Source organism: Myotis nattereri (assembly GCF_964212035.1).
Source record: "Myotis nattereri genome assembly, chromosome: 5".
NCBI classification, from domain to species: Eukaryota; Metazoa; Chordata; class Mammalia; order Chiroptera; family Vespertilionidae; genus Myotis; species Myotis nattereri.
The window spans coordinates 26,306,325-26,319,222 of record NC_138080.1 but is presented as its reverse complement, the minus strand read 5'-3'; the positions used below and the strand labels follow the sequence as shown (position 1 = coordinate 26,319,222).

At 59.3% G+C, this 12,898-nt stretch overlaps 3 protein-coding genes across 7 annotated transcripts; 2 read left to right on the top strand and 1 right to left on the bottom strand.

The window, feature by feature from the left end:
- The first annotated feature begins 941 nt into the window (after positions 1 to 941).
- PPAN (peter pan homolog) lies at positions 942 to 4,971 on the top strand. 2 transcript variants are annotated; one of them, XM_081091498.1, is made up of 12 exons: positions 942 to 1,027; positions 1,115 to 1,285; positions 1,777 to 1,878; positions 2,065 to 2,115; positions 2,218 to 2,388; positions 3,095 to 3,171; positions 3,361 to 3,468; positions 3,777 to 3,900; positions 3,982 to 4,060; positions 4,171 to 4,300; positions 4,371 to 4,534; positions 4,614 to 4,971. In XM_081091498.1, exons 1-12 carry the CDS (start codon positions 1,010 to 1,012, stop codon positions 4,820 to 4,822), a joined length of 1,404 nt encoding a protein of 467 aa, XP_080947624.1. In that variant the 5' UTR covers positions 942 to 1,009; the 3' UTR covers positions 4,823 to 4,971. The 2 variants fall into 2 exon arrangements, with proteins under 2 accessions (XP_080947624.1, XP_080947625.1); XM_081091499.1 differs by lacking the exon at positions 2,218 to 2,388 and having other exon boundaries at positions 964 to 1,027.
- A 297-nt stretch (positions 4,972 to 5,268) lies between these two features.
- On the top strand, positions 5,269 to 8,038 carry P2RY11 (purinergic receptor P2Y11). The gene is made up of 2 exons (XM_081091500.1): positions 5,269 to 5,323; positions 6,332 to 8,038. Exons 1-2 carry the CDS (start codon positions 5,305 to 5,307, stop codon positions 7,432 to 7,434), a joined length of 1,122 nt encoding a protein of 373 aa, XP_080947626.1. The 5' UTR covers positions 5,269 to 5,304; the 3' UTR covers positions 7,435 to 8,038.
- EIF3G (eukaryotic translation initiation factor 3 subunit G) lies at positions 7,693 to 11,896 on the bottom strand (the record flags this gene model as incomplete). Of its 4 annotated transcripts, none has more annotated exons than XM_081091503.1 (11): positions 11,834 to 11,896; positions 11,661 to 11,707; positions 11,048 to 11,131; positions 10,850 to 10,938; positions 10,657 to 10,716; positions 9,776 to 9,880; positions 9,497 to 9,686; positions 8,568 to 8,675; positions 8,304 to 8,440; positions 8,119 to 8,225; positions 7,693 to 7,819 (listed from the first exon to the last, which is right to left on the bottom strand). In XM_081091503.1, the coding sequence occupies exons 1-11, from the start codon at positions 11,851 to 11,853 to the stop codon at positions 7,804 to 7,806; spliced, it is 963 nt and encodes a 320-aa protein (XP_080947629.1). In that variant the 5' UTR covers positions 11,854 to 11,896. The 4 variants fall into 4 exon arrangements, with proteins under 4 accessions (XP_080947629.1, XP_080947627.1, XP_080947630.1 ...); XM_081091501.1 differs by having other exon boundaries at positions 11,048 to 11,185; positions 11,834 to 11,881; XM_081091504.1 differs by lacking the exon at positions 7,693 to 7,819 and having other exon boundaries at positions 8,115 to 8,225; positions 11,834 to 11,885.
- Between the last annotated feature and the right edge of the window lie 1,002 nt (positions 11,897 to 12,898).

The window sequence follows — 12,898 nt, the reverse complement described above, 5'->3', positions numbered from 1 at the left end:
GACAGGGAAGGGGAGAGACGTGGGGGAGATGGGGAGACATGGGGAGTCCAGAGAGAGAGGATATGAGAGAAATGGGGTAGGGACAGAAAGAGAGAGAGAGAGAGAGAAAAAGAGAGAGAGAGAGAGAGATGGAAAGAAATAATGAAAGTGGCAGAAACAAAGTTGGGGAAGAGGGAGACAGGGAGGGGACAGATGGGGAGGAGGAGGCAAAGTGGGGGAAGAATTGGGGAGGGGGAGACAGAGGAAGCAGGAAGGCAGCTGGGGGAGGGAAGGCAGATGGGAGAGGAAGCAAATGGGACAGGGAGAGAGATGTTGGGGGCATCCCTTCCCCTCACCCCAAGGTTCTGGGGAAGAAGCCAGAGGCCTGAGGCCAAGACTGGGGCTTTGAGCGGAAACCGGAGATGAATTTTTCACCAAGCGCCGAATTGCTTTGAGTTTCCAGAGGTGATGTGGAGTTTCCATCCTCAGCTGGTGTGCAGACAAGACCCTCTGGGGAGGGCAGCTGGCCCTCAGGAGCTGGGGGCCCAAATGAGTAATCGACCATGGCGCTACTCCCTTTTCTGGTTGCTCCCCAAGTGCCTGGTGCCAGTGTGCCAAGCACTGGGCGTACGTACATCGTCTCTCTTAATTCACGAGTCAGGACTTAAATGACTTATCATATTCACTTTAGGATACATTAGAAGCCTCGGGGTGCAGACATTGGTTCTCAAAATCGCACCTCTGGCGGAAGTGACCGAGGCGGGATTCGAACCTGCGCTTCATTTCTCGGAGCGCTCAAAAGCTCCGGAGCCGCGCGGCCCCGCCCCGGTTTCCACGGAAACAGGCACCAAGTGTCTCCATAGCAATACATCAATGATTTCCCCACCCCGCGCACGCTATCTGGTGCGTATACCCATACGGTGACGTCATCGTTCAGCGACGCCTCACGTGACCACCTCTCCAGCGCCGGAAGTGAACGGCACGGCGCCGGAAGCGGCCGGCGGAAGGTCCTCGTGGAGTAGACGCCAGCATGGGGCAGTCGGGGCGGGTGCGGTGCGGCGGCCCGGGAGGCGGGCAGCACGGGCGGGGACCCCGCGGAATCGCAGGGCTCACCTGTCGCCTCTCGCCCCTGTAGTCCCGGCACCAGAAGCGCGCGCGCGCCCAGGCTCAACAACGCAACCTCGAGGCCTACGCCGCGCAGCCACACTCGTTCGTGTTCGCCCGGGGCCGCGCGGGTCGCGGCGTCCGGCAGCTCAGCCTGGACCTCCGGCGGGTCATGGAGCCGCTCACCGCCACCCGCCTGCAGGTCTGCACCCTCCGCCCACTTCCACTGACCGTTGAGGCTGCGAGGGTGCCGCCAGCCTCGCGGGGCCTCATTTTCCTCGGCTAGAGAAAGGGTCCCTTACGGGGACCATCGTCCCTGCCTCAGCTTTGCGGGGCATGAACGCGCTCAGCTTAGGGCTTGGCCGGGTACCTGGAGTTTGTGGGTAAGAGGGGACTCTGGAATCAGCAAAGTTGAGTTGGAAACTTGACTTCTCTCAAAGGCCTGCAGCAAGTAACGTTTTAAACACGCTGGGCTTCTGTTGGCTCATTTGCAAAAGGGGGCGATGCTCGGTGAGCAAGGACAGAGGCAGCTCGCTAGGCGAGACAGTGCTCTAGGCGAGGCCAAGGGTAGTCCACTCCCCTTTTCAGAAAAATTAGATGCAAGAGAGGGCATAGCAGTTTCAGCTTAGGGTCTTTGCTCAAAAGAGGAATGACTGATCATTTCTTTTTTTTTTTTCTTTTTCTAATATCCAGATACGCAAGAAAAATTCTCTGAAGGATTGTGTGGCAGTGGCTGGGCCCCTTGGGGTCACGCATTTCCTGATATTGAGCAAAACGGAGACTAATATCTACTTTGTGAGTGGATCCCTGCGCCCATCTCCCCCATACCCTCCTTCTCCCCCAGCTCTCTTGATGAACCCATGTGCCTCTGAGCTGCCATGATTCTGGCTTCAAAGTAAACGCTCTGAAGAGATGGGGCAAAGGTTCCCACTCCTGCTCCCCACCTGGATGCCTCCACCCTCATTGATCCTTTCTTTGTAGAAGCTGATGCGCCTCCCAGGAGGCCCCACCTTGACTTTCCGGGTCAACAAGGTAAGGCTCAGAGGTGAGGACCATGTGGGGTAGGAGCTGGGGTGGGGAATGACGCCCGCCATGCGTGGCCGGTGGTCACCCCCTCCTCGCCCCGCCCTGCAGTACACACTGACACGTGACGTGGTCTCCTCGCTGCGCCGCCACCGCATGCACGAGCAGCAGTTCACCCATCCCCCCCTCCTGGTGCTCAACAGCTTCGGCCCCCTGGGCATGCACGTGAAGCTCATGGCTACTATGTTCCAGAACCTGTTCCCCTCCATCAACGTGCACAAGGTGGGCAGGGCCTGCGTGGTGGCAGGTGTGGGTGGATGGGGCAGGTAGCAGGTACCACACAGGCCCTAGGGCTGACTGCTCAGAACTCACCTCCCAGCACTGAGGCTGAGAGTTCTGACTCCCAAGGTCAAGTCTCACTTGCATTCTATGTCATGGGACTCCCTTTGAACTGCCTTCCCATGTGGCAGGTGGAAAACGCCAATGGTGCTTGCTTTTTTTAAAAAAATATATTTTCATTGATTTCAGACAGAAAGGGGGAGTGAGAGACAATCATGGATCGGCTGCCTCCTGGACACCCCCTACTGGGGATCGAGCCTGCAACCGGGGCCTGTGCCCTTGACCGGAATCGAACCTGGGACCCTTCAGTCCGCAGGCCAATGGTGCTTTCTTGAGTGCTAGTTTAAGCAGTGTCCGTTGTGTTGTCATGCCCCACCTTAGGGGAACTGAGGCTGACAAGTGAGGTTACTAGTCTGAGGTTAGTTATAGGCAACAGTTCCTAAGCCCTGGCACCAATGGGCCTCAGATTCTGCTTGTTGGAGATGATCATCGGGGAGTTGGAGTGGGCGGCCTTGGGCTGGAACCAGGTTTCTAGCCAGCAGTCCATGGACACCGCTTGCAGCCCCATCAGTCCCTGCAGGGCGTGGCCTGGCCTCCAGTACCCAGTGAGGCCTAAAGGCAGCTGACATGGCGCCGTGCCCCTTTCCAGGTGAACCTGAATACCATCAAGCGCTGCCTCCTCATCAACTACAACCCTGACACCCAGGATCTGGATTTCCGCCACTAGTGAGTACAGGCGGGGGAGGTGGGCTGTGCTGCTCTGTGTGCGGCTGATGACAGTGCTGCTACTGAGACTCCGTGATTGCTCAGTCTCAAAGTAAACGCCCTGACGCACCATGAAAATGGGAGAGGGTAAGACTGGCCCCTGACTCTGTGACCCCTAACCCCCCACCTCACTCACTCCGGCCTCTGCAGTAGCATCAAAGTTGTCCCTGTGGGCGCAAGTCGTGGGATGAAGAAGCTTCTCCAAGAGAAGTTCCCCAACATGAGCCGCCTGCAGGACATCAGCGAGCTGTTGGCCACGTGAGGAAGGGGCAGAGTGGGAGGCTGCCATGGTCTAGGGCAGTGGGAGGCAAACTGCGGCTCGCAAGCCACATGCGGCTCTTTGGCCCCTTGAGTGTGGCTCTTCCACAAAATACCGACTTCTGCGCATGGGCCACGAAGTTTCAGTCACGTTGTACATGTGCGTGCCTGCACGTGGTATTTTGTGGAAGAGCCACTCAAGGGGCCAAAGAGCCGCATGTGGCTCGCAAGCCGTGGTTTGCCGGCCACGGGTCTAGGGGACCCCAGGAGCCTGGGGTTCCCTGCTGAGCTGTGTGTCCCTGGCACAGGGGTGCGGGACTGTCAGAGAGTGAGGCAGAGCCCGATGGCGAACACAACATTACGGAGCTACCCCAGGCCATTGCAGGGCGCGGCAACATGCGGGCCCAGCAGAGCGCTGTGAGGCTTACTGAGGTGAGGCCCAGTGGCTGAGGGGACTTCCTCCAGCAGCCCCAGCCCTGAAGAAGGACTGACTCTTCCTCTATGTCCCTCCAGATCGGACCTCGGATGACGCTGCAGCTTATCAAGATTCAGGAGGGTGTCGGGGAGGGGAACGTGCTCTTCCATAGTTTCGGTGAGGTCAGGGCTGGCGGGCACAGGGCCTGGGGTCTGAGGCCCCCCAAGGAGGGCTGTTAGGTGCAGTGGGCACACCTGGATCTTGGTGAACCGTTTCTTCTTTCTAAGTGCACAAGACAGAGGAGGAGCTGCAGGCCATACTGGCAGCCAAGGAGGAGAAGCTGCGGCTCAAGGCCCAGAGGCAGGACCAGCAGGCCCAGAATGTCCAGCGTAAGCAGGAGCAGCGAGAGGCCCACAGGTGTGTGGTCGGCGGGTGGGGCAGGTCCCTGGTGCAGGCTGCTACACTGACCAGCACTCCTCTCCTCCAGGAAGAAGAGCCTGGCGGGCATGAAGCGGGCACGGGCAGAGGCTGATGGGGACAGCGATGCTGAGGACCCTGGGGCCCCCCCAGAGGCAGAGAGGGCTGGCCAGCAGGAGGAGGAGGATGAAGCGGAGTACTTCCGCCAAGCAGTGGGCGAGGAGCCTGACGAAGGTGCTTGGCAGGGATCGGTGCAGCCGGGCACTGGAACCTGTCCCTGCCCAGGTGACCCTGACACCATCTTTCTTCACAGACATGTTCCCAAAGGCCCAGCGGAGACGGTCCACCAGGCCTCCAAGCAAGAAGCAGCGGTTAAAGCAGCGGAGGCCAGACCGTGGCAGTGACCACAGGCCTCCAAAAGCCAAGGGCAGGCCCTGGGGGACCCAAGCCAAGCTGGGGCCTCGAGGGGCTGTTCAGAACTATGGCCGAGGCCGAGCACAGCCACCCAAGAGAGTGGCCTGAGGCTGAACCTGAGCAGTGGGTGAAATGCCCCAGATTGGGGCCCCAGAGATGCTGCCCTGGGCTCCTGCCTGGGTGTCCAGGTGCAGCCCTGTTTCCTTTCATAAAGGAGCTGGTTCCCCAACCTTCTAATAAACACTGATTTCCCATGAGGCAGAGGCTGCAGTTGGAATGGGGATCAGAGGCCGCTGGGAGCTGGGCCTGGAAGTGTCGAATGCGGGTGTGGAGCTCCGATTTGATCATGGTGGTTGGTCCGGTCTGGGCCCTGGGCTCCTTCCCAACCTCCCTCAGACGGAGGTTTCCTGCCTGCCCAGGCCAGGTCTAGGGCGCCATGAGGAAGGAAGTGTGCAAACGGCTGGCTCAACAAGATCTGACTGTGTGGGCGGTGGGTGGACCTGTGGAGGGAGGGGCCAACAGGCTGCTGTTCACTGGGGGTGGGACCCGGACACACTGTAGGCAGGAGCCCCAAAGGCAGGGCGAGGGCCATGGCGGACACGATCTCAGGTGAGGAGGGAGCACAGGGCCCTGGCCCCTGTGTACCCCGGGCTGGGGGTGGAGGTGGCAGTGGGGATGGTGTAAGAAGCACGTCTGAAGCCAAGAACTAGAACAGGAAGGCAGAAGTGAGAGGGTGGAAACAGTCTGGTGAGGGAGGTCTGTGCACACCCTCCCTTCAGAAGGGACTGGTTCCTGGGGGTTTTACTTCAACAGTGATCAGAGCTATAGACTGTTTTGAGAAGATTAGCAGGGGAGGGGACTATGGGGTGCAGAGGAAGATGAGCCTTCAGGACGTCCATGACTCAAAAAGAGCCGCCAGCGCAAAGGCCCTGAGGCACATGTGCCTAAGAAAACCAGGAAGCAGACTGGAGGTCGCCGGGAGCAGGAGATGAAAGCCAGTGGGTGGGAGCCAGACCTCCCTCAGGGCCTTGTGGGATGAGGCACGCACTGGCTTTTCCTCCCAGGAAGGAGGGACCCCTAGAGTGGCCTCTGAGCAGAGGCACGGGCCCGATAGGTGCTCACAGGCGCCCTCTGGAGGCTCGGGGAATAGATCAGGTGAGTGGAGCCGGGAGACCCGGGCCTAGGCTACTGTTGGTCCAGACAGATGACATGGGCTGGACACAAGTGCGTTAGGGGTGACCGTGAAGATGGGTACTTGATGGTGGATTGCAGTGAGGTCTGAGGCTCCCCTGACTCCTGTTCTCCATCCCAGTCCTGATGGCTCCCAGCCATTATTTCCAGTTTACATGGGTCCTTTGAGGGCAAAAATTCCCCCTGGTTCTTCAGGGTGCAGGACCCCAAGGGAGCCAAGGGAACTTGTCTTCTGGCCGTTCTAGGCCTGATTCCCTCCATAGGAAGGAGCTGGACTCATCAGAAGTCCTCTCAGAAAGGGGTCATGCAGGCCTGGTGCACAACAGGTACTCAGGCCTGATCGACAGCACAACGCAGCTCTGAAAGCAGAGGCTGTGCTCGGCGAGGTGGGGGGCAGGGCTCACTCAGCCACACCCTCGCCCACAGGTGCCCCACCCTGCCCAGCCAACATCTCAGCAGCGGCTGATCGAATCCTCAGTGGCTTCCAGGAAGGCTTCCTGTGGCCCATTCTGGTGACCGAGTTCCTGGTGGCAGTGGCTGGCAACAGCCTGGCCCTCTACCGCCTCGGCACACGGGAGCAGCGCCCATGGCACCCAGCTGTGATCTTCTCAGCCCAGCTGGCTGTCAGCGATCTGTTCTACGCCCTGACACTGCCCCCGCTGGCTGCCTACTTCTACCCACCCAAACACTGGCGCTATGGGGAGGCCATGTGCCGCCTGGAGCGCTTCCTCTTCATCTGCAACACGCTGGGTAGCATCATCTTTATCACCTGCATCAGCCTCAACCGCTACCTGGGTGTCGTCCACCCCTTCTTCACCCGCAGTCACCTGCGTCCCAAGCACGCCTGGGCCATTAGTGCCGCGGGCTGGGTGCTGGCGGCCCTGCTGGCTGCACCCACACTCAGCTTCTCCCACCTGACGACACCACAGCAAGAAGGCCGCTGCTCCGTGTCCAGGCCTGAGGCCTGCATCAAGTGCCTGGGGACTGCGAGTGACAACCAGCTCAAGGCCTACACAGCCTATAGCCTGGTGCTGATGGCACTGGGCTGCGGCCTGCCGCTGCTGCTCACCCTGGCAGCCTATGGCTCCCTTGGGCGGGCCGTGCTACGCAGCCACGGCATGACGGCAGCCGAGAAAATGCATGTGGTAGTGTTGGTGGCCAGTGGTGTGGTGCTCTATGCTGGTTCCTATCTGCCCTACTTTGTCACACGTGTGATCAACGTGTCTGCCCGGCAGCGCTGGAGAGCCCGCTGCCCGTCCTTTGTGGACGAGACTCAGGCTGTGAAGGCACTGGACCTGGGGTCCTATGTGGGCCACCAGGTGACGCGGGGCCTTGTGCCCCTGGCCATCTGCATCCACCCGCTGCTCTACATGGCTGTAGCCCCCAGCATAGGCTGCTGCCACCAATGCTGCCTTGGCTGCAAGGAGGGCCGGGCCTCAGAGAATGCCGAGAGCTCCAGCCAACCCCTGCCCCTCACTGCCACAGACACCAAAACCTTGGGGCCCCCATCCCCTGAGCTGAGCCCATGACCTGACCTATTTTGAGCCTCCTCCCCACAAGGCACTGGAGCCCAGCAGCCGAACGGGTGAGAGCACAGCAGGGGTCAAACCACTTCCCCAGAGGCCTGTCATGGGAGCAGCAAGCACTCAGACCAGACAGGCAAGAGTTCTGCCCCCAGCGCTAACCATGCGCAGGGCCACAGAGCAAACCTACGCAGGGGAAAGGGGAGGGCTGCCCCCCGCTGCCACAAGTGGGTGATATTCAGGTATAAACAGGACACGCATAGGGCAATTGGAGCCTTTTTATTGCCCTTGGAGTTCCCTGCTTTTGGAGGTCGCCTTCTGTCGCCACAGGGTCCTGGGGCCAGGAGCCAAGCAGCAGCAGCAGTAACAGCTGGTTTAGTTGGTGGATGGCCTAGAGAGGAAGACGGGAGTGATGAGAAGGGAGTGTAAAGTGTGGGGGCTACAGGCCCCAAAGGGAGTCCCAACCGCCACCCCTCTCCTGCCCCGCACAAAACTGGGGCCTCAGTGGGGGCGGGGCAGGACATATGGAGCTCAACCAGCAGTGACCAGCCTGACCCTGGATGGCAGTGGCCCCTCCTTGAGATAAAGGACAATAAATGACTTGCACCTCACAACAGGCTTGGCAATTATTCAACTGGTGTGGGGCTGTGTCAGCTGTCACATGGTGATGGGGCAGGGGAGGGGTCTTACTTGGCCCACTCAACGTTGAGGATGAGGTGGTCGTAGCCAAAGCCGGACACTCCGGCAATGGCGCGGGCAGCGTCCTCACGGCGGTGGAAGCTGATGAAGGCAAAGCCCTGGGGAAGAGGAGAGAAAAGGGAGTTCAGGGCTCAGCCAGACGGATGACCCCTCCCCACTCATGGCCACCAACCCACCTTGGACTGGCCGGTGGTCTTGTCCTTCGCCAAGTAGATGCGGGAGATGGAGCCGAAGGGTCTAAAGAGCTCTTGCAGGTCTGTCTCACGGGTGTCCTCTGACAGGTTGGTGACGCGGATGGTGGCATTGTCATCGGCTGGGCATCGGGCAAGGAGAAGCAGCCGTGAGTGGCTGGGCCAGCTCGGGCCCCACCCACAGGATAATCACTGGGTGCTGGGAGGTGCCTGCCCACGGGCCATCAGCAGGGTCCCTCACTGCCTCACCTCTGCGGTTGGGCTGCATGGACTCCCCACGGCGGCTGGCCCCATCCCGCAGGCTCGGTGGCACGTACTTCCCTGTCTTGCTCTGGGCCGCCTGCACAGGCTCCAGCTCTGGAAACCAAAAGCACAGTCGGGTGAGGCCTCACCCTAGCACAGCAGAGGGACAGACCCACTCAGGTGCTGTCTGTCAAAGCCCCAGGCATCCGGTTGGTCCCTCAGAGACCTGGTGGCCATGACATAAAGGTCACATCCAGGAAACCAGCAGCACACAGAGCAAGAAGCCATAGGTGTTAATACGGTCTGAGGAGCCCACAGGGTTGAGAGCTAGAGGAATGCCCGCCTGGGCCAACACAGGGGAACACGAGCACATGGGGCAGGACAGTCCCTGGGTCCCACACACACGTCAGTAAACAAGTATGCCGCACACACAAGTCAGATGGAGACTTGTGCAAACTCAAACTCACCATCAGCAAATCACGCTGAAGGATGTGGACTATGGACAGTCACGTGTGTGAGACTACTCGTAGGTGTGCGTGTGCATGCACAAAAACACGCACGGGTGGCAGCCGTGTCCATGGTGGACAGACACGGCACACTCAAGTCAGGACCATCACAAAATCAGCAGAATCACAGGGGGCAAGTCTCACATACAGCGGCCCACCATCTCCCAATCACGCACAGTGCAGTTACACACACAGGATACACACGGGTGATTCTCACAGCCCCCAACAGGAAGCGACAGGTGACACCACCAGCAGTCACAGCAGCCACCTGGCTAGTCTCTCACACACAGAAACAGGGACGGTGACCAGAGGTGAGGGGCACAGCCCACTCACACAAAGCAGGTGACAACCTAGGACTCACACACAGCACCTCCCCACCCCACCCCACTTCCTCCCTGACCTGCCAGCCACACCCCCGGGCCCCGTCACCTCCAGGCAGTTTCTCCTTCTCGCCGGTGGACAGGCCCAGCTGCTCAGCCAGCTCCTTCTGCATGGGCCCCAGCGTGTCCTTGTAGGGACAGCGGGTGGTCCAGTGGTCGCCCTTGCAGATCCGGCAGGACACGATCTTCTGGCCCTTGAGCTTGTTCATCGGATCCTCCTCCTCCTGGCAGTTCAGATCCTGGCAGGGCAGACGAAGGCAGCTCAGAGGGGGAAGCCACATCACCACCACCAGCCTGGTGACCGCCACCCGCCCTGTTGCCCACGGACCTCCTTGCTGGTGATGAACGTCATGGACACATCATCGCTGACCGTGGTGGTGGCCACATTGGGTCCTGGCGGGTCAAACTCCGAGTTCCCAAACTTCTTCCAGTTCTGGGCTCAGGGCAGAGGGGGGACAGGTCAGGACAAGGGCGGAGCAGGCAGGCCCTCCCCTCTGGACCCAGGGCCCACAGGAGCCCCTTCCAGGGTGTCTTGGCCTTAAATCCCCTTCTGCACCCTCTCCAGATGCGTGCCAGACCCTAGTTTCGCGTCAGCTCCAGGAGGCCGGGGCAGCTCTCAGCCTCATGTTTTCAATGAGCAAAGGAAGCTCAGGGGGGAAACAGCTGCACAGCCAACACTTCCTAGGGGGCCAGGCAGGGGTGGACCAGCTCCCAACAGGGAGTGATGCTCAGAGGGGTGCAGGGGTCACTCAGACTCGAGGGGCCTTGGGCTAAACAACCTGAGCCTCAGCTTCCTCCCCTACAAGGTGGGGACCACAAATGCTCCCCTCCTCCCTGTGTTGCTATGGGGGTCAAAGGAGAAAACTCCTCCTACAAAGCCTATGGCAGGGTCTGGCACAAACTGTGAAGATAACTGTGCCAAATCTATTTACTGCTATCGCTTCTGCTGCTGCGACCACCTCAGGGGAGCTCTTGACGCTGTTCCTCCTGGTAGAGACGCCAAGCAGAGTCAGAAACAACCTCCCCCACGCCTGGACTTTTGGGGACCCCAACAGAGTGCAAACACCCCTGCGCCTCAGTTCTCCAGTAAAATAGGTAAACCAGTTACACTTTTCCCTTCTAAAAACAAAGGCAGTGGGAACAAGAATTCTTCATTCCTCTGAGTCGGCCCTTAGGGACCCCCAAGACCAGGCAGGAGCAGGGTCTTACCTTCCTCCTGGCAACTGCCTTTGAGGCCTTCCGGGTCTCAATTCTGAAGGTGCGGACAATCTGCACGGGAGAGGAGAGGGGTGGGCTTCCTGTGCCCCAAGGCTCCTGGGCCCAGGGCACCGCTGTCACCAGCCCACCCCACACATACCTCCCGCCCCTGGTCCGGGTGCCCCACCTCCTCACCCAGCCTCACCTTGAACTTCTTGCCATCTTCGTCTATCTTGTACTCGGTTACTGTCTTGATGTTCCCATTGATGACCTCCTTGGGTGCTGGAAGAGGAGCTGCAACAGGGGAGGAGGCAGAGGAACTGAGCCCTCGGCCATGGGGGTTAGGAGGGCAGGTGGTTAGGGGGAGCGGTGGTCCAGGGAGGGAGCGGAGGGTGTCACTCACCTCCTGGCAGTAGCTCGGGCTCTGGGCTCGTGTCGCCAGTGGCCAAAGGGATCCCCTTGAGAAGCTCGCTGGTGACGCATTTGTCTGTGAGAGGCGGCGTGGGGAGAGGGATGGAGTGGAGGGGCAGGAGTGCCCAAGCTAAAAAGGGGGTTGGGATGATGCCCAAACCAGGAGCTGAAAAAGGCAGGACCGAGGCCAGAGGACTGGCCAGGAAGCGCCCTGGGATAGCCGTGCGGGGGCCCGCGAGCTGGCTGTCATCACCCGGAGCGATCGCCAGGATAGGGTCTCCCTGGCATGGAGGCAGGGGCAGGCCACCGGGGCATCTGGGCGCTGGCACAAGGCCGGAGGCAGGCTGTTACAACCCGCTCCGCGGAGCAGAGGAGCGGCTGAGGACTTGGGCGGTGGCAGGGGAGGAAGAGGGGCTGGGGCCAGGGCACATCGGGACCTGGCGAGCCTGGCCATGTAAGGATGGCGCGGGGCAGAGCGGGCTGTGAAGGGAAATGCGGGGTCTGACGGCGGTGACGAGGTGGGGGGCGGGGGCTGGAGCGGGCGGCAGTGGCCGGGCTGGGGGGAGGGGGGGCCGCGGCGCCCCGGGGCGCCCCGGCGAACTCACCGTCCTCTACCTCCTCCTCTACCTGGTCGGCCCAACTGGGCTTCGAACTGCGGGGACAAGTTCGCAGAGTCAGCGAGGCCTGGCTCCCGCCGCCGCAGCTCGCCCAGGCCCCAAGCACCCTCTAGGGCTCCCCCAAGTCGCCCCCCGGCCCCTCTCCCCGGCCCCCTACTCACTCAAAGTCTCCGGTGGGCATCGCAGAACTCTTCCACGCAGCCCAGGCCTGGGCCAGAGACCGGAAGTACGGGGGAACAAGACTTCCGGTGCGTGGCCTACACCAGCCCGCCGCAGCGCCCACAGCGCCCCCTGCAGCCAGGGATGCCCGCTGTGCGAGCGGCTGGGCGCTGGGACCCAAGCAGGTAGGAGCAGACGCGGATCTCAGGGCTTCCAGGGTGGGCAAACTTTTTGACTCGAGGGCCACAATGGGTTCTTAAACTGGACCGGAGGGCCGGAACAAAAGCATGGATGGAGTGTTTGTGTGAACTAATATAAATTCAAAGTAAACATCATTACATAAAAGGGTACAGTCCCTTTTTTTTTTTTAGTTTTATTCATTTCAAATGGACGGAATCCCGCCCGTGGGCCGTAGTTTGCCCACGGCTGGAACCCATTACCTTTAAAAAAAATTTTAAATCCCAGACAAGAAAAGGACTAGAGGAAAACACACAAGAAAAAAAGTAAAAAAGAAAAAGAACCAAAGGGATTTATCACCACCAAACCAGTATTACAAGAAATGTTAAAGGGACTTCTTCAGGAACATGAAAGAAAAAATATAAAAATGTGAATAATAGACTGGCAGTAACAACATACCTATAGAAAACTACTTTAAGTGCAAATTAATTAAGTGATCCAATCAAAAGACATAGGGTAGCTGAGTGGGTAAGAAAACAAGACCCTCACATATGCTGCCTACACGAGACCTGCTTCAGATTGCAAGACACAGACTGAAAGTAAAGGGATGGAAAAAGATATTTAAAGCAAATGGAAACAAAAGAAAAGCTGGGGTAGCAAGACTTATACCACACAACACAGGTTTTCTTTTCGTAATCTCACTCGAGGGTGGTGAATTTTCCACTGATTTTTTTTTTAGAGCGAGTGGGAGGGAGGGAGAGAAGGAGGGAAGAGAGAGAGAGAGAGAGAGAGAGAGAGAGAGAGAGAGAGAGAGATTGGTTGCCTCCCACACTCACCCCAACCGGGGAATTGAACCCATGACCCTTCAGTGTGGGCAAATGCTCTAACCA